Source organism: Pogoniulus pusillus, chromosome 1 (genome assembly GCF_015220805.1).
Source record: "Pogoniulus pusillus isolate bPogPus1 chromosome 1, bPogPus1.pri, whole genome shotgun sequence".
In the NCBI taxonomy this organism is placed as follows: Eukaryota; Metazoa; Chordata; class Aves; order Piciformes; family Lybiidae; genus Pogoniulus; species Pogoniulus pusillus.
In genome coordinates, this window is record NC_087264.1 from 10,608,846 (window position 1) to 10,632,563 (window position 23,718).

Below are 23,718 nucleotides of genomic sequence, written 5' to 3' on the forward strand. Positions count from 1 at the left end.
AGACATGGGGGGGATGGAGAAAGTCTGAAAGCACACAAACATGAGAAGCCAGAGGCAACAGAGATTGTCTCCCTGATTCATTGATGACAAACTGGAACAGGTTTTGTAGTAACAAGATGAAGAAATTCCTTCTACCTGTTAATTTTATGAAGAGGGTAGTGCTAAATGTATTTTAGTTGGCAGAGAGCACCCTTCAAAGAAAGTTGCCCTGCAAGTGGAGTATATTTCTAAGCCCAAATAGACCCATCAGCCCTCGAATTCCATTAGAGGACAATTAGGAGGAAAGCAAGTTAAGATGTATACTCACCTGGTAGAAACACTAGCACACTTCCACGCTCTGATGTAACATCCAATTTTTTTTTCTCCCTTATAAGAAAGTGCACTTTCATTAGTTTCACCTCAGCCTACTTAATTCTGAACAGACAAAGAAAGGTATTTTACTCTGAAAGGACAAACAAAACTGCACCCTTTTTGTAATTTGTAAAATTGAAACTTCCTAAAGAAATTAAAAACATTATTTGCAATTAGACTTTCTGAAAAATGGGCTATATAAACATTGTTTTAATATCGTCTTCAAAATTATATCAAAACAGAAGCATTCTTATTTAGCAAGGAATTAAATCAAAATTATCTTACCAAAATTGTTAAAATTAAAATGCAGTATGCTACTGCAAACTTATTCAGTATTTTTTCAAGTATATATAATATTCTTATCATAGAATCAACCACGATGGAAGAGACCTCCAAGATCATCCTGTCCAACCTAGCACCCAGCCCTAGACAAGCAACTAGACCATGGCACTAAGTGCCTCATCCAGGCTTTTCTTGAACACCTCCAGGGACGGTGCCTCCACCACCTCCCTGGGCAGCCCATTCCAATGCCAATCACTCTCTCTGTGAAGAACTTCCTCTATCATCCAGTCTATACTTCCCCCGGCACAACTTGAGACTGTGTCCCCTTATTCTGTTGATAGTTCTCTGGGAGAAGAGACCAACCCCACCTGGCTACAACCTCCCTTCAGGTAGTTGTAGACAGCAATTACTAGACGCCTCAAAAAAACCTTGCATGTAAAACAGCCAGTCATAATCAAAAGCCACAGGTCATCACAAACTTAAAGGGAGACAACTTCAATTAATATTACCAGTCAAGAAGCTAAAATCATCCTAACATAGCACAGAACATAATACAGATTTTTTTTGTTGTTCTAATCATTCCTAATAAAAGCTTTTTTCCAGGCATTTGAAAATCTCTACTCTCAAACTCTAAATGAATGGAATTTTTTTTAATGGAAAGTACATTACAATGGATGGTAATAACAGCTCTTTCAGTATTTGAAAGCTGAAATGCTAATGACTTGGGTTACAAAAAGTAGAATAGTCAAATTACCTTTCACTCATAAGCTAAGCTAAAATTGCCTACTTGATCAAAAGAAAAAAAGCTCAGAAGTCACTAGATATTGTAAAAAAAAAAGTGCCAGAGTATTTATTTAGCTCAATGAACACTTGTACTTTGGTAGTTCATTTGATAACTGCTCAGATGAGATTAAGTTGTTCAATATCTTTATTCCTGTTCAATATCTTTATTCATGATCTGGACCAGGGAATTGAGTCCAGCATCAGTAAGTTTGCAGATAACAGCAAGCTAGGAGCAGGTGTTGATCTATTGGAGGGTAGGAAAGCCCTGCAGAGGACCTTGACAGGCTGGATAGGTGGGCAGAGGCCAACAGGATAAGATTTAACAAGGCCAAGTACACTTTGGCCACAACAACCCCAAGCAGCACTATAGGCTGGGAACTGAGTGGCTGGAAATCAGCCAGCAGGAAATGGACCTGGGGGTACTGGTGGACAGTAGGCTGAAGATGAGCCAGCAGTGTGCCCAGGTGGCCAAGAGAGCCAATGGCATCCTGGGCTGGCTCAGGAACAGTGTGGCCAGTAGGACAAGAGAGGTTATTCTTCCCCTGTACTCAGCACTGCTCAGGCCACACCTTGAGTATTGTGTCCAGTTCTGGGCCCCTCAATTCAAGAGGAATGTTGAGGTGCTGGAACATGTCCAGAGAAGGGCAACAAAGCTGGTGAGGGGCCTGGAACACAAACCCTATGAGGAGAGGCTGAGGGAGCTGGGGTTGTTTAGCCTGGAGAAAAGGAGACTCAGAGGTGACCTCATTGCTGTCTGCAACTACCTGAAGGGACACTGTAGCCAGGTGGGGGTGGCCTCTTCTCCCAGGCAACCACCAATATAAGAATGGGACAGAGTCAAGTTGTGCTGGGGGAAGTATAGGCTGGATGTTAGGAGGAAGTTCTTCACAGAGAGAGTGATTTCCTATTGGAATGGGCTGCCCAGGGAGGTGGTGGAGTCACTGTGCCTGGAGGTGTTCAAGAAAAGCCTGGCTGAGGCACTTAGTGCCATGGTCTAGTTGACTGGATAGGGCTAGGGGATAGTTTGGACTGGATGATCTTGGAGGTCTCTTCCAACCTGGTTAATTCTATGATTCTATGAAACTTCAAAGTTTATGTAATACTACAACAATACAAAACTATTTTTCATCATGCGTTTAGCAATTATTAGAATATATGGGAGGAAAAATAAGGTATATACTAAATATGCACTCAGTGTAAGACCAGAATTGTAGAAGCAACTTCGGTTTTGTATACTAAACTGAATAAAAACAGAAAATAACACAGTATTTACTGATCTTAAGAGACAATAAAGCATTAGCCAGTGAAAATTAATGCCTTGTTAGCATTCTTTTTCTCATGGATTAATGTGTATTTTAGACTATAATAAAAAAACACAGTAGCTCTAGTTTTATTCTTCATATACACCACATTCATCTCTGGTCTGCACCAAAGAATCTAGTTTCCATATGGCATGGCTGGCTTGAACGATGCATAGTAATTTAAGTTACTACTAAACTATGGTCACAGTTTACTGCTGTTCCTTAATGAGCATCATTTCCCCAAAGAACAACTTTGCAAGTCTTGAAATGTATCTTACCTATTGCTCTTCATCTCCAACTTATCAAACGACTCAATCAAAGACACTGCTACTTCATACATTGCCACTGATATCACTGGTTCCTCAATTTTTTGAGTAGGAGGCTGTGGGCAGGAGAAAGTATTCAGGCTAACACAGTATAACTTGCAAAAGACTGTAGACCATCTACACCTGTCCATTTGTCATTTGATTTTTTCATTAAAACTGATCCAGTACCAAAGCTGTGCAAAGTAACAACTACCTGGAGCACTCATTACCTTTTAAATATTTTCCCTCAAGCATCCTACCATTCCAATGCTCAAGAAATACTTCTGATATTTAATTACTTAAGATAAGCACTAGCACTTACTCCACTCTCTAACATTTGCAGGACATACTCCTTATCAAGAAGTGTTAAGCAAATGAAACTAATAATGACCCATGGGAACAGGATGGCAAGGAGAGGAATTTGTAGAAGCAGACACATTACACAGGTGCTATAATGCAGGTCTTTACCTGATGACCTCTCATTTAGATTGCTTTTGCCTTTAACCATGACGATTCTGTTGACACCTTTTCTCTAGCATTCTGTCACAAAACTGGGTTTTCATATTTAAATAACACATGCCATCAAGTCTTCAAAGACAGGAACTTAATCACATGAAAAGATACTTAGCAACTGTCTGCATTTCACAGAGATTTGCTCTGATTTTAATCAAGTGTAAAATTAGAATTACATATGTAATCAAATTCAGTTACCATATGAGAAAAAGAGGATTTTGCACACGTTTTCAGTAACTATTAAAGCAACTAAAAGAGATACACTGATAAAGTTGGAATGCATCATGTGTACTGATAAGAGTATCATTCATACAATGTATCCTTCAACTGTCTGAAGTGAGAGGAACTACAGTATGACAACGTGCAAGCCTATTCATCTGAGGATTACAAATTATGGATATAAGCAGATGGTATATTGGTTGAAAACAAAGAACCACCTGCACCAGCTACTCTGATCACAGAATAGTAGTTACCTTCCAATGTAATGCTGCTGAAAGGCAAACATGACCCCATGACAGGAAAGGTCAATCTAAAACTGAACGGTGTTAGTGACACTGCAAAGAGCTGCTCCTCACTCTGAAGTGACTTGGGCCTAAGTTTTCAGCCATCACACATGCTAGCTTCTGATGCAAAGCAACTGTTGAGGCCAATGGATACTTAGTTTGTGATGCTGAAGAAACTGATGTTTTTATCAGATTTTAAGGGGATCAGTAGAAACTGGTGACTACTTCAATGACCAGAAGAACAAAGAGACTTTGTTGTAGAAAGACTTACATAACAAAACAAAATGAAAGCCATAACAAGGTATTATGCTGCCTATAAACCCATTCAAGAATCACAGAATCAACCAGGTTGGAAGAGACCTCCAAGATCATCCAGTCCAACGCATCCCCCAGCCCTATCCAGTAAACAGTAATCTGAGGAGAGAGCTATTATAATCTAATAAAATAAAATAAAATCCCAAATACTAAACCATAAACTCCAATACAAACTCCATAAACACCAACAGTTTCAGCCCAAGGTGTTCTTGTGAGAAAAAGCAGAGAAATAGCCTTTCATTGGCTCCTTTCAGATCCAGCACTGGAGAGCACATTCAAATTCAAGATTCAGTGCCAAGGCAGCTTTCTTCTAGTCCAAAATCTTGACCAACATAGATGTACCTGAATTAGCTATCAAAATGCAGTTAGTCACTTTTCTACTCGTTTTCCTTTCTGAAGTAACAACATAACTGAATCACAAAAGTACTACTGCTAGCACCCATTTGGAAACACTGATTTGGATCAAGTCTTGCAACTTCAGTCCTTGTCTTTCCAACTCTGAAAAACCAACATGTAACTTTACATCATGTCAACTCTAGGATGACTTGGTGTCTGCAGATTTTGTTTCTGAAGATTGTGAGAAAATTCTAATTATCCTACTTTCTTCTGGTAGATGAGAGATTGTGTGATCAAATGAAACTATCTCTAAATCTTGATTATATTCCTTCCACTTTTATGATCCCCCTGAATCAAGCAGACAAACAGATCTCTCAAGTGTACAATTCTGTCAATCCCAGAGCTTCTGAATCACATTTTACATTCACTATAATAATGTTTTTCCAATTAAGGTTAACTAGTCCACAAGAAAGTACAGACAAGAAGCAGTAGTTTTTTCCCCCCCAATATATGCGATAATCTAAGGAATTTATCCTTTCTGTGCTGCTCAAACATAAAATGTTGTGTTTATGTTATCTCTAACTTAACTCTTAAATCTGTCTTTTGATTTTGTTATCAATTGTACTTTCCATCTTCTTTAACATAAGGCTGCCACATCACACCTAATAAGTAGTAACTGTGTGATAGACAGCAAATCCAAAAACCTCAGAGCTGACTGAAATAACACAACATAACTGGAACAGATTTTGATGGCAGTCCACTATCTTTCATATGGACTCTGACTTCAGTTCCAGGGATGTGAAGTACTTTTTACATTTGCAAGCCAAAAATGGGACTCTTCTTTTTGCCTTGGGTATGAAGTAGAAACACAGGATTTCACAGATTTAGTGCTAAAGACTACACCCCCTAACTACCTACATTTAAAAAATCTGCTCACAGAATTAACTATACAGTTGATTTTCAATTTGCATCTCCAATACTACATTATAGTAATAGCTAAGTATTTACACAGCTGTAGATATAGCCTTCTCACATTTTTAATCAAAACCTGTGTCTCACTGGGACTCAGTACAGACTCTTTTTTCTTTTAACTTCAGTATTTTTATGAGAATTTTACAGGCAAAAATAAAATACTAAGAACTAAAGTCTGAACCCTGTATCTCAGGCAGTTATCTAACTGATTTTGATTTTAGCATGATGGAAAATGTGTCTCTGCTTCCATGTGGCAGCATTAACTCATTAACTGACTTAACAGTCAGGCTTCCTTTCATTTTTCATTTCTATGTTACATAATCTTCTTAGACCTTCCATACTTGTAAGTATTTTTAAAATAAAACTACTCTTCAGAAAACATCTGTAACAAATAAGATGCAAGACCAAACATCTCTGCTTTCTAATTCAATGACTTTTTTTTTAAATACATATGGAAAAAAGAGAAGAAAGAAGTCAAGAGCACTTATGTGCTTCTATTGCTGCCTCAAGGTAAAAGTAACTGCTTAGACAACCAGAGTCTTCTACTGAATAACAGAATGACTATAGCTAGGACAATGCAACATAAAGAAATAGATGAAAACCAAACAAAGTAATAAAATGTGACCATTTGGGAATTATCTGCCTGCTCACTCTTATGAAATCACCCAGACTAGACTCAGCCAAGCTGGGAGTTAAGGAATGAAGCTTTATATTCACAGCTTAGCACAATATACAAGTAGATATTTACAATATACACAGAAAGATACAAGTTAAAATTGATACAGAAACACGGTACCCCTCTCAGAAACCAGAGTCCCCAGGAGGGGCTCCCAAGCACCCTTCCACCTTCTTTCCACTCCTCTACCTTATCCCAGACTTCACCTTATATGCAATGTGAGACTGGAAGATTGGCAAGGGGGGTTAGAAAGCAGAAGGATTAATTACACAGAAAGCATCCCAGGGAGAAAGCACAGGCTCTGATAAGAGACCCACACACACACACTGTCTTATCTACATGTTGTGTTCATGTTTTTAAACATCTCAGCAAGCCTATGAGTAAAGGCTCATCACCACTGTTTTCTTTTCACAGCCTATAATCTAGTTTTCCCCATTAAAAAATCAGCACATAAAAACAAAGCTAAATGCTCATATACAAGAGAAAAAAGGAAATACAAAAAAAGCATAAGAACTGAAAGCAGTTCCCTTTGTTCGTGACCTCTGAGGTAAAAGGTGTGGCAGCTGACATTCAGCTCAAAGCACATCTATGACAAATGCAGCTTGACTGCAGTAGACTTCTCACTGAATTTCTTAGTAACATTGTTGTTGTCATCTATCACCAAAATTCTTTTTTTTCAAAAATCATATGTTACATAATCTTCTTTCACCCTGAGCTGACATACCAGTGTATAAAAACTGACAGGTCAACTGTTGTATGCATTCAAAAAGTTGTCAGCCATTGAGGTTATTTTATTTTACCTTGCCTGTGTTGAGCCCTGACCAATGCTGTGCTGTGTACAGCATTAACAGTTGTTTTATTCCGAGTTTCCCACAGACTACCTGTTTCTTTTATTTCTCTCATTTAGCTTCTGCAGAATTCAGAGGTGAAAGCTAAATAACTAAAGTAACACTGTATATACATTCTAAGTGCATCCCAGATTTTCTTCATGGAATTAACATTATAACAGTGCTCTGAATTATTAAAACTGATCAATAATTAGTCCCACGCCTCACTTATTTTTAGAGTGGCTGGTTACTATTAAGGCCCAAATATAATTGTTCTCCTTTGCTTTAACCAGTTTACTTTTACTCCTTATTCACTTCTATAAATTTATCAACACTAAAAGGAAGGGCAAGAAGAGCCTCCACTCCTTACTGGACCAGGAGGGGAATACTATAACTGATGTAGAAAAGGCTGAGGTCCTGAATGCCTTCTTCACCTCAGTTTTCAACAGTAAGGAGGGAGGAGTTCAGGGCAAGTGGCCTCTTGAAATGGGGGATGGGGTCGGGGAGCGGTGTGTTCCCCTGGAAATTCATGAAGAATTAGTTCAGGACCTGCTGAGCCACCTGGACACCCACAAGTCCATGGGACCAGATGGGATCCATCCCAGGGTGCTGAGAGAGCTGGCAGCTGAGCTGGCCAAGCCACTCTCCATCATTTTCCAGCAGTCCTGGCTCACCGGAGAGGTCCCAGGAGACTGGAAACTGCCAACATGGTCCCCATCCACAAGAAGGGTCGGATGGAGGAACCTGGGAACTATAGACCTGTCAGCCTGACCTCAGTGCCAGGGAAACTGATGGAGCAGGTTATCTTGGGGGTGATAAGAGCGCACCTAAGGGATGGCAAAGGGCTCAGGTCCAGCCAGCATAGGTTTAGGAAGGGCAGATCCTGCCTTTCTAACCTGATCTCCTTCTGTGATCAGGTGACCCGCTGGGTGGATGTGGGGAGGCCTGTGGATGTGGTCTATCTGGACTTCAGCAAGGTCTTTGACACTGTCCCCCACAGCAAACTGCTGGCTAAGCTGTCAGCCCATGGCTTGGATGGCAACACTCTGTGCTGGGTTAGGAACTGGCTGGAGGGCCGGACCCAGAGAGTGGTGGTGAATGGTGCCACATCCAGCTGGCAGCTGTCACTAGTGGTGTCCCTCAGGGATCTGTGCTGGGCCCCATCCTCTTTAACATCTTCATAGATGATCTGGATGAGGGCATCGAGTCAGTCATCGGCAAATTTGCAGATGACACCAAGCTGGGGGCAGATGTGACTGAGTTGGAAGGCAGAAGGGCTCTGCAGCGGGACTTTGACCGCCTGGACAGGTGGGCAGAGTCCAATGGGATGAGGTTCAATAGCTCCAAGTGCAGGGTGCTGCACTTTGGCTACAACAACCCCATGGAGAGATACAGGCTAGGGTCAGAGTGGCTGGAGAGCAGCCAGACAGAGAGGGATCTGGGGGTACTGATTGATACCCGCCTGAACATGAGCCAGCAGTGTGCCCAGGTGGCCAAGAGAGCCAGTGGCATCCTGGCCTGCATCAGGAATGGTGTGGTCAGCAGGAGCAGGGAGGTCATTCTGCCCCTGTACTCTGCACTGGTTAGACCACACCTTGAGTATTGTGTTCAATTCTGGGCTCCCCAGTTTAAAAGGGACGTTGAGATGCTTGAGCATGTCCAGAGAAGGGCAACGAGGCTGGTGAGGGGCCTTGAGCACAAGCCCCATGAGGAGAGGCTGAGGGAGCTGGGATTGTTTAGCCTGGAGAAGAGGAGGCTCAGGGGTGACCTTATTGCTGTCTACAACTACCTGAGGGGTGGTTGTGGCCAGGAGGAGGTTGCTCTCTTCTCTCAGGTGGCCAGCGCCAGAACAAGAGGACACAGCCTCAGGCTGCACCAGGGGAGATTTAGGCTGGAGGTGAGGAGAAAGTTCTTCACTGAGAGAGTCATTGGACACTGGAATGGGCTGCCCGGGGAGGTGGAGTCGCCATCCCTGGGGCACTTCAAGGCAAGGTTGGACGTGGCACTTGGTGCTATGGTCTAGCCTTGAGCTCTGTGGTAAAGGGTTGGACTTGATGATCTGTGAGGTCTCTTCCAACCCTGATGATACTGTGATACTGTGTGATACTGACTATGCAGATACATGCCATACAATAGCATGTCAGGAGCTAAACAAACATACTGTGCAGGCTGTAAAATAAGGATTGATGAAGGAAATGAGTCTTCTGACATCACTGCCCTTCTTAGGCATTGAAGCAGCAATTCCCAAGTGCAACCATAATGGCTGTTAAATGGCTGAAAAAAGATTTGGTGAATATCTATTATTTTAACATGTTTTCATTACTCAAAATCAGACATTTGATGGAGTTACTTATGTGGCTACAACAGAGGCTCTTTCAGCCTCTCAAGTATAACAGCAACAAAAACTAACCCAGGATACCTTCCCTGACTTGATATTCAAAGAGATGTATAAATCCTCATGTTACTTTCTGCACAGATTTTTACATTGTTCATCTTAGATGTAAACTACAGAAGAAAATGTTGCATACTGCTCAAGACCCCCTCTTTACATTCCATTTCTGCTACACAAAGGAAAACTGAAGTTGCTGGTAAGGAGACTGTTTTATCATCTTTTTTTTTCTTTCCTAGAACAGTAAAATGAGTTATTTGAAAGCTCAGTAATAAGTTACAAGTGTCTATTTCTTTCTACTATAGCAACAGAAATATAGTTATATTTTCAATACCTTGAAATGAACAATGTGTTGCAAATCATCAAGATAATATTCTTCAATCATGTAAGGTTTGCCTTCCACCTTAAATACACAGGCTGGATTCAGACCATTAGGAATGGGAAGTGTGAAGTAATCAGCAAATTCTTTACAGTTGATGGAAGCTGACATCAATATGACCTGTTAAAAATTTGCAAAATAAATGCAAAACATTATTCTTAACAGAAAATGCCATAATATGCGGCAACCTCCACTTTCTCTTTATGCTAAAATGGTTTAGTTTTGATTACTACAGGTATGTATTCTAGGCACATGTATGACAAAGCTTAAGATTCTTTATGTAACATGTGGCAAAAGGTAAGCACTTGTATGAGTACAGCTCAGGCTAGGTGTGCAAAACAGACAACATGAAAACCTCCCTCTGGTAAAGGTTCAAGCTGAAAACACACTGTTCTCTTCCTTATGCTTATGCTCTCTACACAGTACTCAAAAGAAGTACATTAAGTTGTGACAGTTTGGGTGTTACTCACCCCCCCACTCTTATGAATCATCCAAACTAGACTCAGCAGGCTGGAAATTAAGGAATGAAGCTTTATATTCACAGCTTAGCGAAATACACAAGTATATATACACAAATATTTACAGTTATACACAAGTTAAAAGTAATACAGAAACACAGCACCATTCCTAGAAACCAGAGTCCCCAGGAGGGGCTCCCAACTACCCTTCCACGTTGTTTCCACCCCTCCACCTTATCCCAGACTTCGCCTTACATGCAAGGTGAGTTTGAAGGATTGGCCAGAGGGGTTAGAAAGCGGAAGGATTAGTTGCACAGACAGCAGGTTAGGGAGAAAAAGTAGAGGCACCCAGAGACATACACCAACTTTGTTGCCCAAGTTTATGTTCTCATTCTTATATGTCTCAGCAAGCCAATGAGTGAAGTAGACAACACCACTCTTTCCTTTTCACAGCCTATAATCTAGTTTCTCTCACTAAAATATTCCATTCAGCCTCTAACTAGCACATAAGTGTTTTCAACTATTCTACTGAAGAGTTAGATTAGACAGTGCCTCTGTGTCTAGCAAGATGAGATTACTCATATAAGAGCAGTAACTGTGTTTCTAAAAAGACTTTGAAACATTACTATAATGATTTGTGGATATGTTTAAAGCCTCACTAGATGTTACCAAAAATATGCACAGGAACAACTTAGATGTCCCTGAATAGCACTTTGCTAGAACCTGGAAATGTGACTATTTTTATCCTGTTCTTACTTTCCTACCTAAGTTGCTAATTGCACTGCTTAGTATGACCAAACAGAGCTATTCTTGCAATGACAGGTTGTCTGAGAACAACTCTGTATCAGGGAGATCAGCCACAGAACAGTCAATCATGTCTGCTCTGGAATCTGTTTCATCAGTCTAGATGAGAACTGTGCAAATTCTAAATTAATTTACCACACGATCTGAGCTCCCTTCCCTTACATTTTTTCAGAAGGGGATGAAAATGAACACTGGGCTTAGTGTACAGAGCCCAAAAAAGTTATCTGTTCCATTGATACAACTCAGCAATTGAGCTAAGAGCTGCCCCTCCTCACCATAAAAAAATATTCCAAGAGACACTTCTTCCTCTCTCAGATGTAAGTCTGTCTCAGATGTATACTATGTGAAACCATCATTGGAAGAAAAAACTGTTGAGAGTGATATAAAGTAGATAAAGTTTTCCGGTAACAATTTTGAGAGATTTAATCCGAATTATGTAGAGAAAAAAAGAAAACAAACCACCTTTCAGGAACCAATACAAGAATTATTTTCCTTTTTTAAAACAGAAATGACAGGACCTGTAACAATTCTTGAAACTGATGCCAACCAGACAGTCAGCATCACAGATAAAATCTTAGCAAAGTGATTATGATCTAATCATTTGGTATTCTCAGTAGGCAAAGACACGAAAGGCTGAATAGTTCCACACTACTATCTCTGTATTCAAATTCAAGTGGCCTTCTTAACAAGAAAAGAGATAAACAGTAAAAGATTTGAAGCACACAGACATGGCCTATGTCAATTGCAAGGGCACTTCCAGTGAGAACATGCTAGGAAGATCTAAAAACAATGTTGCCTGAGTTTGAATCCATGTGGTCCATTGTAGAGAAGATCAGAGATTACCGTCTAATAGCAACAAAATTGGTCATCATAGACTCAAGTTATGCCTGCTTTGAACACTTCACATTAACCAAACAACTAACTGCAGCAGTTAAATGACACATAGTCTCAGAATTTCTGCAGTCCCAAACAGCCACACAAAAATACACTGCCAGCCTAACTCTATCACTTGCATTTAATATTGTACAACTCACGAGTTCATTACTTTGAGACCACAAAGACTAAATGCGTCATGCTTAGCCAAGGATAAGCACTGCCCTCAATACCTGATACGTAATTCCAGTCAAATATCCATCTTGCATTTTTTAGCCTTAAGCAGACTTTAGAAACTAATGCATTTTAACATGAGCAGAAAAAAAAAGGTCTCTCAGAACACATTATAGCAGCCAAGAAAAGAATGCCCTGTAGTTTGCTTCCTTATTTAGAGTGACAAACTAAGGAATATTTCAGTAAAAGTAGGGCCACATTTATGGTAAGTTCTTTAAGACACGTCATTTGTAGATAAAAAACATGTAAAAAATATTCTTGCATGAAAAAGTACCCGAATATACTTGAAACTTACCTTTACTGACTGTGGATTTGTATGCAGCAGTTTACGAATCACCAAGAGCAAGAAATCCAATTCTTCAGTACGCTCATGCACCTAGAAGACATTATCCATAATTTCATTTTCATTAATTCATGCTCTTCTTTTTGACAGTCTTCTCCCTTGCTACTCAGTTTAATGTTTTGGGGTTATAACACAGAAGAAGAACACATTGTCACAGAAGAAAACACAGCTTTTAAGAGTATGCATCTTAAACATTTTAAAATGCCAATACAGCTGTTCAGATGACTATGGCATCCTTTGTGGAAATTATACAAAGACATGAAAATTGTAGAATGACTAGAAAACTGATGGTGAGCTCTTGCCAGTAGTCCTGCTACAGTTCCTGACAACAGCTAAAGTGATACTGATGTTGAGTAAGTCAGCTGTACTGGTAAAATCACAAATGATCCAGGCAGGGATTAAGATGGTGTATCTAAAAGCTAACCACACTGAAGATGTCTCCTATTCATAGCTGCTGGCTATGATCAAAATACATAACTGCTTTCCAAAGTACTACTTTCCCCCCAAGACTTTACATATCTCTGCATTTGACTTTTTTGACTGCTCCTTGCAGTTGAATTAACACTTCTTATAAACATTATCCATGATGATCATAATTTAAATAGATCACATGCAGCAGCTTCTTCTGGAGCTTAATCTTCAAAGGTCAACATTAATTACTTGTAACATAATAGCATCTTCTAACAAAGATACAGTCAATCGTGCCCCACTATGAAAACAATTTAGCTAAAGCAGTTTTCAGGCTGACAATAAGGTCTTGTCATGAGAAATCATGATCTTCAGACCTAAATTAGTTTAGGTATGTTTTTTAATGCCTGCAGTACCTTAAGAGGGCTGGGACCTGTAAGTAAGAATACAGTGAAGTAGATGTGCTTAAAATGGTTATTATTGAATCAAGTTCACAATCTATGAGGTAGATGTGGGAAACAAAAAGCAGCATATAGGGAACAGGAGTGATAAGAATTTTGCATGGGGAAGCACAGCAAAAAGTCTCGAAAGGCAGGACCTCCTGAAGTAGTGCACAACCTGATACTACCAATTCAAATTTTAGAGCACACAAGCAAATGATGTATTAAAAAAAACTCTGGAAAAATCTGTTCTCCTGTATAAGGGGCCACAAAACATCCCTGATTAATTACTGTACCTAATTAATAACTTTTAAAAGTAAAGGAAATCTAACACTTCTCTATATATGCATCTTCTGATGTTAAATGTTTGCATCTTATCTCTAATCTGCACTTTGTCTTAAAAATGTTATATGTTTGCAAGATTCTGCCAATATATTCAGTGGTCTCAGATCATTCCAATTAAGACAACTGGTACAACTCAGATTTTCTTTCAGTTCTTTCATCTGTTTGAATTAAGTCCTAATGCTGCTTCATACAAAAGTGTCACTATTTGCTCTATGTTCCAGGTTTCCAGTGTGCCATTTCAAGTGCAGTCATGATGACCTTTGTTATTACTGCAATAATCTAACATTGTAACAAATACTGTCTTCTTCTTCCTCACATATCCAAGAATTGATGTCACTCTCAGCTACAATACCACCATGAAATAAAAACTAAAACTGACATTAGAAGGAAAAAAAAAAGACCAAACAGGAAAATATAAGTCCTCTTCTATGTCACTACATCCTAAGATTCAAGTCCTTATTAAAGCACAATCTCACATCTGTTCGGCAGTGGAATACTGCTTACCACACAAGTAAGCATAGAAACATGTAAAAATATACAAATTACCAGAAAACCTACAAGTCTATTTTCTTCAGCTTTCTAATGAAGTTGCAGCAGTAATGAACTCACATGAGTGGAGTAGACTGTGTATCTAGACAGAAAACAGGTAATTTTTGAAGGCAATTTTATTTTTCAAGACATGCCTGAAGAGTGAAGTCTTTCCTCAGACCAGAAATAACCAAATGAGTAAAAGCTAGCTGCCGTCTCCTAGTAAGGCCTAGCCAAACATCATCTTGAAAGCCACATGGTGGACTTCAGAAAGACATGTTGAGGCACTCATACATAAACAAGGCAGTCCTAATAATCCTCCCCAAACCCTCAGTTCTAAATTTTCCTGCTCAAAAGATCACCAAAACAAGCCTATTTCAAGCAGTGTTAGCTCAGATGACTTAGACAAAGAACACATCTTAGAAGATACGTGGTTTTTCCAGCATGGTAAGAGAGTAAAGAGAAGAAAAGTTTTCTGATTATGAAATTGAAACTTATTTCCATCAACTTACTTCATCAATGAAAATGTGTGTGAATTCAGCTAGGCTTCTGGCAAAAACTATTTTCTGAAGAAGAACTCCAGTTGTCATGTACAGCAACCTTGTCTCCTTTGTGGAAATATTCTCCAAACCTACCTAATAGGGTGAGAAAAGTGTTTAATATCTGTTTCCATCTCTAAAATTACAGGGAGATGCACCTGAAAACCCCAAAGTAAAATACAGTTTAAACCTATCAACATTGTTCACTTAGACCTGTAAAAGCTTCTGTACAAACATGCTCTTAAAGACCAGATAAATAATTTCTTCAGTATACTAGATATGCTTGAAAGTAATTAAAAAAGAAGATACAGTATTTTAATATACTGTTAAATGCCATTTAAATTTTTCTTATACCTGGTATCCTACAAATCCACCCAGTGTCCATGATCGTTGCTTGCTAATCCACCTGGCAATGCTGCTGGCACCAATTTTCCGAGGCTGGGTAACAGCGATCTTGCAGTAGATAGAACGCTGAATACAGTCATCCAAAACATACTGTGGAATCTGTGTGCTCTTACCACAGCCAGTTGCTCCTTGTACAATCACAACTGAATTGCTTTCTATCAGAGACAATAGCTGAAACAATTTTTTAAGAAAACTCGTAAGTCTGCAGAACAACTGAAACCAGATTTCAAAGAGATCTGAAGTAACAATAGCTTCCAGACCACATAGCAAGCCTCTGTAAAAAACTGCTACATTTTCTATCACCTTGTAAGCATCTATAGATAACTGGACTCATAAAACACAACAACATCACAGAAAAGAAGACAAGCGTGCATTTGCTCACATATTCTACATAAATACCTGTAAACAGAAAGTGTAACAGTAATGTTTCTTTCTCTAAGAATTTTCATACAATGATTTTGTTTAGTGAACACAGGTTTTGGATCATGCTTAAAACAGCAACAGAATTTTCCTTCTAGAAAAAAAAAACCACAAACAAACCACCCACAAAAAACAACCAACAAAAACACCTAACCCCAAATCAAAACAAAAGCAGCACACACACACACACACAAAGAACAAAAGCAAAACATGATTTTCAGCTTTGTTCCCTGCCGAGATAAAGTAAAACAGAATTACCTCTTCCCTGTGCTTGGCTATAGGCATATCCACACATTTATGATTAGTTATTGGCATAGAGGTATCATCATTTGATTCACACTGTGACAATGATATATCTAGGCATAAAAATAAACAAGAGCGAGTTATTTTTCTGCTGGTCTTTCCCTTTCTATGTTCAAATCTGATCACAGTATTTGAAACCTAACATCTCAAATCTGAATCGCATACTTAGGAGTAATAACAGAATTAATAGTAATTGAAAAAAATTGTTTATGCAACTTCTGGTTTATGGACAGCAGCTTTGAAAAACATTGCTTCTGTGTATAAGCTGCTATCAGTGTCTGAATACAAATTCTCTTGGTTAAGTAATAGTATTTTTGCATTGTTTGCACGACAATTGTCAAATCAAGCACGTTTCTCTTAAAAGCCCATTGTAAAAAGTAACCTGTAATTTGATTAGAAGACCAGTTTTCTACTACTGGACAGTTAAATGTCTGGCAAGTATCATAACGACCTTCCAATGTCATACTAGACTCTGTAAGGAAGGAATCAGTCACTATTATCACTGAGTAATACAGGACACCTGCTACAGGAATTTCTCCTCACCAGTCTGCTGCCATTTTGACCATGCAAAGCAAGAGTGACTGAACAGGTGTAGAGGGAGATGTAAAAACGAGAAAGCAAGACAAGACTTTGGTAATGAATTTTGCCAGCTACAGTTAAAAAATCTAGCTGAAAAACAAGCCTATACTGAAATCAAAAGTGGAAATGGCATTTCAAATGGCTTTCACCAGGTACTGTGGTGCAATTTACTTATTTGCATACAGATAATAAAAACTGAAGACTTCATTTTTATGTCATTCTATTTTCCTAAGAAAGATATACAGTAGTGGGAACAAGATCTGGTACTTTGTTTACAAAGGCACTATTTATTGTAAAATAAAGGCTATAGTCTACATATCTGACTGCACAGTTACAGCTTCCTTTGTTTGGAAAGGTTACTAACAATCTCACACAGCAGTCAAACAAAAGCAGGCAAAACAGCTTCTTTTGTCTCTGCACTGTATCTGAAATGTGCTCCAACTTCTCAAAATGCTTTCAATTGTCAAAGAAATCAAAAGGATGTATTCCTGCATTAAAGAAACCTCCAAGAGCTAGACAGTTCATTAAGACAGTTTCATAAAGTACTAAACCCTGGATTTCTCCTACAGCCAGTCTTAAATAAGATTCTTTACCCAAATTTTGTGTAACACAACAGTTACAGGTGATCGTTGTGCAGTAATTTACTTAGTGCTGCTAATCACATAGAACCCAGAAACTGATAATAGCATCCGTTAAAAATATTTACTGTGTCCTTTAAAACACTTTTGCACAAGTTTCTAAATATATTCCACAGGAATATTCATATGGAGCATTCTGTCATAGCAGCACTGTTTCCAAGGCTGACTGGCTTCCCTCTGGCACAAACATGTCACTATTGAGACATCAGTAGGTCTGCATAATTTGACCAGTGCTGGAAGAAAAGATACCAGTGCCAGCATATTCCTGACAAAGCAACGTAGCCCTTCCACTCCTACCAGGTTTCCCATTTAACAACCAGAATTTTAAAGAATGTGTTACAAGGATACAACAGAAGACAGCAGCAATTCTGTAATAGTGCTTGTAAAAAGAAGGCAGAGTCAAAGCACTTTGAAGTGGTAGGATTCACATTATAACCTTCTCTAACTCAGTAGAACCCCAGCGTATTAGTAAAAACAACATTCAAAGTTATGAATTTCATTGTTAAAAACACAAAGGAACACATAAGAAACAGCCATTGGTATTCATGTATTTGCTACACAATCACAACAATGTAATCAGTTTTGTACATCTCATTTTTTTTATTACTGAAATATAACCTTCTGTCTAATCTTTTTTTTTTTGTATGACAGTTCTATGATGGCAATATCTTATCTTCTTTTCCTAAACATGCAAATCTGGGAGAAAAATTATAGCAACGTTAAATGGTCATCCAATGTTTGGCCACCATCAGTACATGGAGTTTGAGAACTGGCAGTCACAACTATTTAATAGATGCTGCAAGTACTAAGAACTGTATGCTTTAGGGCTTTTTTTCTCTTACTGAGTTTCCCTGGGAAGTTAGTACCATGATAACTGTGAGATGTCAACCAAGAGCAGACAGTATAGGTCTTGGGCCTCAGAGTAAAATGGCACCTTCAAATGAACATAGACAAAACTCCAGCAGCCATGGTAAAGGCCACTAACAAATCCAAGATACTGACTTGTTCTGAAATCTGGTATGATCAGCAGTGAACACAAAACTGGAACTGGGGTTTGGGTAGAAGCCCTTAAACTTTGTCTTTTTTTTCTTTTTTAATTAAAGATGTACTGAACAATGAAGACTTGCTACAGAATACACATCCTAGGAAAGTTTCAGGGTTAACTAATTTAAAAAAACATTCAACTGTGTACTCCATACCACACAGTGTAATAATCTTCAACACTAATCTGGTCTTAGTTTTGGTGTTGGATTTTTTTTTTTTTTGGTTTAATGTCTATTTACAGAATAAATCCTAATGTGAATTGGTCTCTAGAAAATGAGATTACTTCAAATACAGAGGTCTCTGCAGAATCAAGGAGCTACAGGACTACAGTCATCAACAACTGCTGATGCTTTTTCAACTGCTTATACTTTCAGGAAAACATTAAGACTGTGACAACAAATCCAACAGATGCACACATTTGTAAGCAAGCTTATCTTAGGTTCTGACATACAAGGCCAGGCTGAATGAGGCCTTGAGCAGCTGAGCCTAGTTGAGAAGTATCCAAGCCTATAGCAGGGAGGTTGGAGTAGATGATCTCTAAAGTCCCTTCCAACCTAATCCATTCTATGATTCTGTGATAAAGAGAATGCAAGACCTGAAATGTCCAACCTGAAAATAGTGAACCGAGGAAGCATTCAACTGACTACAAATGCTGTTTTATAACAAGTGAAGTATTTCTATATATAAGAAGCATTAATGCCAATCCAAAATAGATTATAATAATGCCTCTATTCACAGCACAAAAACAAAGTGGAAATTCAGATACGGGAATGATGAATTTGCCTGCTCACTTCCTTTTCTATCATTGAAGTTCTGTGGAGATATGTTGACTGCCCTGACTAACAAGTCTATTGCCTAAAGAATAAGCAGTTTTCCAGTATCTCAGTTACTGTAGCCTACATTGCAGATATATTCCTTCTGGTACCTGTTTAATGATTTGAATGTGAAGAGATCCTTTAACACAAGAACAGACTTTTGTGTTCACCAGTTCTGGGAGAAAAGACTGTAAACTGGATCTTGGTATATAGAAACACAAATTCATAGAACAGTTTGGGTTGGAAGAAACCTTAAAAATCATCTAATTCCAGTATCCCTGCTGTGGGCAGGAACAGCTTCCGCTAGACCAGGCTGCATGAAGACCTGTCCAGCCTGGCCTTAAGCAGTCCCCAGAAGGGGGCATCCATAACTTCCCTAAATGTATCACTAAGCAAATTAAAATGAGACTCCAAAGTATTTGTTAGGTGAGTCAGATGGGATGTTTACTATGCCACTGGTAATTCTGCTGCACTACAAACACACAAAGTGATTACATTAGCTAACAGGCTCACAGGAAAGGAAAACCACTGGAAACAAGTTCCTACACTGACTCACAAAGCACAAGGACTTCAGAGTAAGTCATGGTACTCCAGTCATAATGCAAAGTACATGAAGTTGCTTCAGACTGTACTCTGAAGAGCCTAATACAAACACTGGACAAAGTGATTTTCTTTCAAGACTGCAGAAAACACACTAACAGTTTTGTGTCCTGTGTTGACTGCTGAAGGAGGCCTGAAGGTGACATGAAAATTCCCAAGAAAATGCGACAAGTAATTAGTCTTTGCTCAGTAGGCTTCTGTTCTCCACTGCAATCCTCAGCTTGCAAATATGTTGATATAAAAGGTTTTGAGATGAAGATCTGTGCTGTGATTAATTTTCTCTGCATGAACATTTTGAATCCAAAACATTTAAGGAACTTACTACCTTAAATTTTCTATATGTCAGAAACCTAACCAGAAGCAATGTCCAAATTGCTTCTCTTCTGTAAGCAATTACCTCACCTAAGATCTAGGAGTTAGCCATAAGTGATCCTTTTAATTGTGTGCAAACAAAGTTAGAAGTTTCATAAAAATAATTATACAAGCATCCTTAAAAAAATAAAATATGCTAACTTAAGGATTTTAGGAATTTACTAAAAACTTTTAGTGCAAGCAGTTAGAACAGCCAGATTTTGGGCATGGGGGAGGAAAGCTGTGTTCTCCATAGGATGCTTCAAGTAGGCAAGTGTCCCATAGACACAGCTCTGGAAGGTTTTCCTCTGCACATGCTGTGACCTCACTAAATCAAAAAGTTTGAAACAGCCAGCACCAATTGTGAAACTGGCCTGATGGGCCAGGAAACAATTGCTAATGCTCTACAGACAGTTGTGACAAAGAATTTTCTCGACTAGATCAAGTGTAGTAATTTTCTCCTGCTTTTTACTTAATCACTTTGACTTTCTACTCACAGCAGTTATCACTTCTACCATGTTACACAGAAGTCTTAATGCAGTTCCCTGATGATCTGTTTCCTCAGAAAAGCAGATTTGACAGTTCTGTGTGTCCTGTCAGTATAAAAGCTTATAGTGGTTCAAAGGAACTCGAAAGCACCAAATAGAAACTCAACAGAACTTCATAAACATGGAGGCACAAGCAAACATCACAACAGTTTCAGTAACTCTTACAAGATTTAAAATAGGCTGAGCATTCATACAGAACATATCAGCTACAGTTGCAAGAGCAATTATGAAAGAAAGAAAGAAGCAACAGAAGGGGTTTCAATTCTGAAACCTTCAGGGCAAATCAGCTTCTCATTTCCATGTTGTGCAGCTTATCACTTGACAGCTAGAGTGGTAGGACCCAGTCTAGATAAATCCTTGATCACTTATGACAACGTGCATGTTCTTAAATAGAACATGCCCTTCCAGACTGATATAGCTGAGAGTCAGAAATGGCTCTTAGAGCTTCTCACATATGCATGAATAACATATTACCATTTGAGAATAGCAGTCTCATTAACAACATATACATTTATTATCTATAAAATAAACATTATGAATCTCAAGTTCACTCACTCAGCTTCTTTTTGTATTATCCCAACATAATATTTCTGCATCTGCAAGTGAAACTTGATACCAGTAAGAATCAGGATTCTCTGAAGTTTTCGTGTTATTCTACACAAAAATGTTGTAGGTATCTTGCAGTCCTGTCACTATCCAATCTGATCAGAGATCCTCACTGGATCACATACAGCTGGGAGCAGAGCAATTGCCAGAGAAGACAAGTATCAAAACTGCATGAACAACTCCTGAAGCACAGGCCATGACATAGAGCAGGAAGGTGTCAGAGAGGGTGGAAATAACAGAAAAAAGCATCTAATAGATTAACATGAGAGTACGTATGGAATACCAAGCTCCTGCACTACAACATTCAAAGCTTCTTCTAACACCTTTACTCTCCCCATTTTCACCATTCAATACCTTCTCTCTTACAAATTTTAGATAATGCCAAGTGAACAAGAGACAGTATATTGCTGTTAGAACAGATGGTCAGATATGCTGTATGTGCTGGACAGGTCAACTGCACCTACTGCCTCTTACAGCTGACGACAGGCCAAACAAACAGCTTCATCATTTACGCAAGTTCCAGAGGTCACAATTTGCAGAAGCATTGAAGAAAGGTAATTTCTAGAAAAATCTCTCAATTTGACAAATTTTGGTTTATAAAGAAAGGAATACAAAAGGTATTACAGAGAACAACACGCAGAACAGACAAAATACCAATGTGTCCCTTTCTTGGGAGATGAGCTACAACAATAGATTTGGAAATTAAGAGGCATAGCAAGAGTTTGAAGCTGAGCTGTCCTGACAAGTGCATCAGCCTTATACTGCTTTTACCAGAGCTCCTAGGAAAGAAGTGCAATCAAATTTCTCTCTAAAAGCATTTCAAAACAGTCAAATATACACAGAAATAGGATAGAAAATAGGAAAAGCAGAATAGAGAAAGGCATGAATACAATGAGTGGTGTTGTTTACTTGCAGATCTATTTCCATCACATATCTACATTTATCAAAACAATAAACAAGACATATGCACATGTATCTATGCAACAGCATTATACATCGTGGTTTACAGAAAACAAGGCACTGACTTCTGCTTTATAAAAAGCAAACAAAAGCACGTACAGCACTAACCAAACAAGAACTACAGGGGAGGGGTTCATGGTTTTGTTTAGGGAACGACATGGAAAGAGAGACCACAGGGAGGAAAACGTTAGGTTTATGTGAGTTTATAACAAGAATAACAACAAAAAAAGTGTGCATATATATACACACACACATGTGCACACATTTATTTTTTTTAACCTGGTTCATTGACATGCTGATCATTTCCAAAAGCAGAAAGCTCTTGTGTCTTCTCAGTCTGTCTGCACTCTTCAGCATATTCAGTTCCAACCCTCTCTCTGACAGGTAGCCTGGAGAGGAAAGAAATGACAAATCTGTAAATGCTTCCTGATCTAAGTCATGGTTATCTAAGAGAATAAGAGCATTATACAGCAAGTTCACAGTTCCCATGTCAAGCAGGAATTACTTGAACGAACTAACCTTATGCCCCAGGTTAGGGCAGATCCCTCCCCCAGTAGAGTAAACTCACTACAACACAGATTTTTGGAAAGCCAGGAAAAATGAAATTGTGTTTCTTATAGTTTAAACTAAGTATGACAGTATAAGGAGAATAAACTACTACAGAAATATAATAACCTTAGGGAAAATGGGGAAGGAGTCAAGTGGCAGTGAAGCAGCAAAAGCAGCAGCAGCAGCCAAGACAGCAGTGGGGGAAGATAGCAGAGGGCACGGCAGAAGCAGCAGCAAGAGGAAGATACAAGCTGTGCTTCCAGACACGAAGCTCTTGATGCTCCAATGAAATGATATTAACTTATCCATTGTTGCCATTATATGTCCTATCCCTAGAATGTTCACCTCTTCACTCAAGAGTTTCCACTTCTGAGTTTCTCTGTTCCAAATTTATTCTAATGTCTGAGCTAGAAACCTAGCTCAAGCAGCCACGCTTTAGAAATGAATTTTGTCTCTGCAGATAGATCCTAGACTGAGCAAAGTGATATATTAAGTCTTCTTGTTTAGATCAATAACTGGGCTCCCAAAAATATCATCCCTTAGGTCTGTAATACTTAAGATTTGTTCTCCTTATGAAAGTCTACAATTTCCTTCAAACAAACATAATTTTCATGACAAATTCTTGATACAGTTTAACTATGAAAATACATGTAATTCTTGCATCATTCTGTGGAGACAGAACAAGTAGATAAGAGTAAACACAATCATCCCATGGCTTTACAGAAAGAACTTTTGTCTTTGAGTCATGAGATGATGGTAAGCAGGAAAAAAACCCCAACCGGACAAAAAAATAAACCAACACAACCATCGGATCAGTGAATTTTATAGACACTTATTACATACACAATGTAAAATCTATCCATGACACAAAAATAATTAGATGGGATTAAAAAAAAGTCTACATAAATGTGTGAAGAAAACCAGATTTTCAGTAGAGAAAATGTAGCATACATACAATAATTGCATGGTGATTAAACCATAAATGAACTTACATTT

At 38.7% G+C, this 23,718-nt stretch overlaps 1 protein-coding gene across 1 annotated transcript in view; it reads right to left on the reverse strand.

Moving 5' to 3' along the window:
- Positions 1–23,718, reverse strand: part of TDRD9 (tudor domain containing 9) — a 79,120-nt gene that overhangs the window by 36,505 nt on the left and 18,897 nt on the right. The window contains exons 2-9 of the mRNA XM_064165663.1: positions 22,453–22,562; positions 15,988–16,085; positions 15,259–15,480; positions 14,878–15,000; positions 12,597–12,677; positions 9,888–10,052; positions 2,996–3,099; positions 308–366 (exon numbers count right to left, since the gene is read on the reverse strand). Coding sequence (XP_064021733.1) covers positions 308–366; positions 2,996–3,099; positions 9,888–10,052; positions 12,597–12,677; positions 14,878–15,000; positions 15,259–15,480; positions 15,988–16,085; positions 22,453–22,562 — 962 coding nt within the window. The remainder of the gene's footprint in view (positions 1–307; positions 367–2,995; positions 3,100–9,887; positions 10,053–12,596; positions 12,678–14,877; positions 15,001–15,258; positions 15,481–15,987; positions 16,086–22,452; positions 22,563–23,718) is intronic.